Source organism: Lathyrus oleraceus, chromosome 3 (assembly GCF_024323335.1).
Source record: "Lathyrus oleraceus cultivar Zhongwan6 chromosome 3, CAAS_Psat_ZW6_1.0, whole genome shotgun sequence".
Taxonomy (NCBI): domain Eukaryota; kingdom Viridiplantae; phylum Streptophyta; class Magnoliopsida; order Fabales; family Fabaceae; genus Lathyrus; species Lathyrus oleraceus.
In genome coordinates this window covers 483,906,398-483,911,010 of record NC_066581.1, presented here as the reverse complement: position 1 = coordinate 483,911,010, position 4,613 = coordinate 483,906,398, and the positions used below count along the sequence as shown (strand labels likewise).

Genomic DNA, 4,613 nt, shown 5'->3' with positions numbered 1-4,613 from the left:
AAATAATACACTACTTCAATGTAAAAAAATACTTCAAATCTTCAAGAATACTCAAAAAGAGTTTACATTTTTTTAAAGTTCTATTGAGGAATGAAACATTATATAGTGAAGTGGAGAAATAGAATGAACATAAATTTTAATTATTTTGATATCTTTTATAATTTGACGGAACTCAATATATTATTATCTACATATATTAAAAAAAACATTAATCCTTCCAAAATTGTTTGGTTATATGTGAATATTTTTCCTTAGCTCAAAACTCCATGAAATTCATTAATATTATGCCCAAGAAATTAATGAACAATATTTCATAAAGCATAACCAAAAAGTATACATAGGTATATAAACTACACTTCATAAATAAATAAAAAAGTATACATAAACTACAAATTAAAATTGTATAACATATCTATGATACACTATCTAACTCTCAAATCAATTAAAGTATTCAATGCAAATAATCAATCAAATTTGCAGTTGTCTTTCCAATCTTCAAAAACTCCAAATCATTCTCAAAAGGAGTCAAATTCAAATCCAAATCCAAAAGCAAAACTCTCTTTCTACCTTTCTTCTTTTGTGAAGAATCAAAACTACTATTCCCACCCCCACCACCACTACTAGAACTCATAGTATTATTAGAATTATTCATATTTGAAGCTCTATGTCTCCTCATATGACCCCCTAAAGCTTGTCCTATTGCAAACTCCAATCCACAAATAGAACACTCATGAGATTTAGGTTTAGGGGGTGTATGTAGCAATTGACCATCAATATTCTCTCCCATCAACCTTGGTTTCTTATGACTTGCTCTATGGCCACCAAGTGCTTGAAATGAAGAGAATTGTCTATTACATGTTTTGCATTCAAACACACGATCATTTGAAGTGATGGTAGATGAATAAGTAGCTTCAAATTGATCACTTCCTCTAGAAAGTAACATCAAACAATTTGCCATGGTTATACTATCAACCTCTCTTTCTCTCTTCATAGCACAAAAAAAACTATATATAAAGTTGAGATGTTTTAAGGTGTGAAAATGGTTATAGAAGTTTGTGAAATTGGAATATTGAAGTTATAGGAGACTTGAAAAGGTTGTATTTATAAAGGGTTAGCTTGTGAGTGTTGAAGACTTAGTTGACATTTTTGTGATAAGAATATGTAAGTGAACACGTAGGCATGCTTGTTGCATACTCTTTTTGACATACTCTAGAATACACTCTTTATTATATGGTTGGTTTGTTTTGAAAAAACAATGATCAAATTAATTGCTTTGAAAATTAATCACTTCTTCAAATTAATGTGTGGACTTTTTAATCATCTAATTTAGAGCATATTATCAACATGGTGTGGTAAGTAGTAGATATATATATACTTTAAATAGGTTAATTAGGATAGGGTTAGGGTTTCAATTCTTGACATATTTAAGTAAAAAAATACTTGTTAAAAAAAATAGTAACCTCTCAAAAAGTTATCACATTTTGTGGTAATAAAAAAAATTGTTACATAATATTTCGAATGGAATAAATACATATTTTAATACGATAGAGTAAGTTTCTGATACGACATCAAATAAATTTATAAAAATAACATTTTACATTTACAAAATTAATATTTTAATATTTAAAGTAATTAATGAATAAAAAATAATACAAATATATGAATGAAAAATATTTAAAATGATGCGCATTAGATTAAAAAATGATATTTTATCGGTGTTTTATAAGTTATATTAGAAACTAATAAATCAATTAATTATATTATACAATTGGCTTCTAAATTGGTTGTTGTAAAAAAATAAAATAATTGGGTTACTTAATCAATAATTAGATAGGAAATTTTGTGTTAATTACCATGGACGGTATTAAAAAAAATGCACAACTAAATACTTAAAAAAAGGTAAACAAGATATGATTTTTTAAAATAAATTAAAGTATGAATTACTAGTAGTTATTAAAATACTCTCATTTAAAATGTGAATGAAAAGGCAATCACTATTAATATGACTTAGGTTTCTTGTGAAATAAGTTAGTATGACTACATAAGCTGCATCAATAAAAGCAATTAATTTAAGTTGTTTGGTGTGAAAGAGAAACGTGTGATGAAACGTAAGCATGACAGAATTGCTTAGCCAAACAAGGCAGGACAAGGCACTACTAGAAATTTGTTTGATTAATGTTCAAACTTTAGGGTAGAATTAAATATTATATAGTTTTATATAGTTTTCAAATTAAATGCAAGGATCATGTATGAAAAAGGAAGCAGCAGAGGACTTGAGTTGGAAGATGGTTCAGAATAATCTGACCAATAAGATGTGAAACTGACTTTTATTATAAGATCTAGAAACCATGTGTTTCTGTTGAATATCATCAAGAATTTTTAAATCGAATTAATAATGTAAAGTTGAAAATATTGATAATAATTTTCAGGTAGGAGTTGGGCAAAATGTTGCCACTTTTTTTAATTTCTATTAGTTACTTAGTTGGTTTCAAATTAATTAAGTGGCATTGTAGTTTTTTTTATTTTTGTTTAAAATGGGTTAAGAATTTTTTTATTAAAAGAAAGAGTGTAAACATTTTTAAAAATATTTTTTTCTTATTAAATAGATATTATGTTATTAATTGTCATACATATGTATAGCTAAATATAATAATCTTGTGAGTAATATACGTATTAATATGGCACTTAAGATTAAGACAATATCAAATTTTCTTTTTTTTATAGTTATTAATTTATTTATATTAATACATTTATAATGAATTTAAGTGGGTTATTTCTGAGTTTTTGATTTGGATCTTTTCTTTAGATTTAGAGCGAGTTTTTCTAATTTGATACTCTCTCACTCTGAGTATAGAGATGATACCTTTATGTCGATGGATAATATCTAGTTTATCAAAGCTATTTTTAAGGGCTTTGAATTAGTCTCGGGTCTACGAGTTAATTTTGCTAAGATTTCTCTTATAGGGGTAAATGTGGTTTCTGATTTTTTGAAGTTAGTGGGTGATTTTCTCCACCATAGATCGGGTAATCTCCTATTTAATTATTTTGGTCTTCTAATAGTTGCAAATTCGTGTGCTAAGTCTATTTGAGAACCTTTGATTTGATTATTAGGAGGTCGGTTACTTAGCATCGTAGATATGTTAGTTTGTGGGGAAGGTGGTTCTCTTGAATTCGATCCTAATTCTATATTTTTTTTACCTTTCTAGAGAATTGTGGAGATCTAGAGAAGGTTCAAGTAGGGAGGTGTGAAAGATGGGATTAAGATTCCATGAGTCTGTTGGTCAGATGCTTGTAAACGTAAGTGCCGCATCTCAAAAAATACGATCATTTACGAAGGTCGTGGAAAATGATTCGAATAGAGTCGCAACCGAACTTTATTTATTCCAAAGAAGGAAAGGGAAAATATCAATAAAACCTTTAAAAAAAGAAAATGGCTATCACAACCAAATTTTGATTCGGGAGTTGATTACGCAAGGGGAAGGTATTAACACCCCTCACGTCTGTTGTACTCAACGGGAACCTTTTAGTTAATTTGTGATTGAATGTTAGTTTATGTTAATTGTTTTCTTTGAATGATAAAAAATGTAAAATAAAAATAAAAGGGTCGCAAAAAAGTTTTTATTAGGGTGCTTGACAAGATTGCGAGTCTTGCCCCGACGTATCCTCAGGTGCAATGAGGAACTCAAAGCTTCATAGTTCGGGGTGCAAGAGAAAATGTATTTTGGTTTTTTTTGTTATAGTGTTTGATGAGATGTTGAATCTCCCTCCTACGTATCTCCAGGTGCAATGGAGAACTCAAAGCTACGTAGTTTTTAGTAGCAAATGAGTGTTGGTTAATTGATTTTAGTGAATGAATGTTTATGTCACATTCTAATGATTAAACATTGGCTTGTTTGCTCGCAGATGGGAGACTTAGTGTTTGTTTGTTTTGCGGTAGAAAGGATCATGTTTGATCTCATTCTAGCCGTTTAAATATTTAGTTGTATGCTCGTGCATGGGAGACTTAAGCGTTTGTTTGTATACACATTATAAAGGAGTAAACAATGTCCATTTATGAAAAGGTTTTCGATCGCACGGGGGCGAGAAAAGATAGGTTGATTGGTTGGTTTGTTTTAAAGAACAAGTGCTTAGATCGCATTCTAACAATTAAACGTGGCCTTGCGTGCTCGAGGGGCAGACTTGAGTGCTAACTTGTATACGCGTTAGAAATGACTAAATAGTGTTTGTTTGTGAGAAGGTTTTTAATCGCACGGGGGTGAGAAAAGATAGATTTGATTGATTGAAGTTTGTTTTAATGAATAAATGCTTATATCGCATTATAATGGTTAAATGCAGGCTTGCATGCTCGCGGGGGGAGACTTAAGCACTACTTTGTATACACATTAGAAAGGATTAAAAATGTTCTTTTGAGAAAAGAAGAGTTGTTTATCACACGAGGGGGAGAAATTAGGTTTGTTATGGTGAACACATGTTTAGATCGTATTCTAGGGGTTAAATGTTGGCTTGAATGCTCGCGGGTGTTAGACGATATGCCTAGATCTAGAGGGGGGTGAATAGATCACAAGTTAAAATTTTATTCGAAAATTTGATTTAGAAATATTTATGGCGCAGAA

At 29.8% G+C, this 4,613-nt stretch overlaps 1 protein-coding gene across 1 annotated transcript; it reads right to left on the bottom strand.

Moving 5' to 3' along the window:
- Positions 1-296: 296 nt before the first annotated feature.
- LOC127128285 (zinc finger protein ZAT11) lies at positions 297-1,091 on the bottom strand. Its single transcript, XM_051057530.1, has one exon. It carries the CDS (start codon positions 989-991, stop codon positions 452-454), a length of 540 nt encoding a protein of 179 aa, XP_050913487.1. The 5' UTR covers positions 992-1,091; the 3' UTR covers positions 297-451.
- Between the last annotated feature and the right edge of the window lie 3,522 nt (positions 1,092-4,613).

What these genes read in the sequence shown, in the direction of transcription:
- LOC127128285 (XM_051057530.1), bottom strand. Translation starts at nt 991, where the DNA reads ATGAAGAGAGAAAGAGAGGTTGATAGTATAACCATGGCAAATTGTTTG.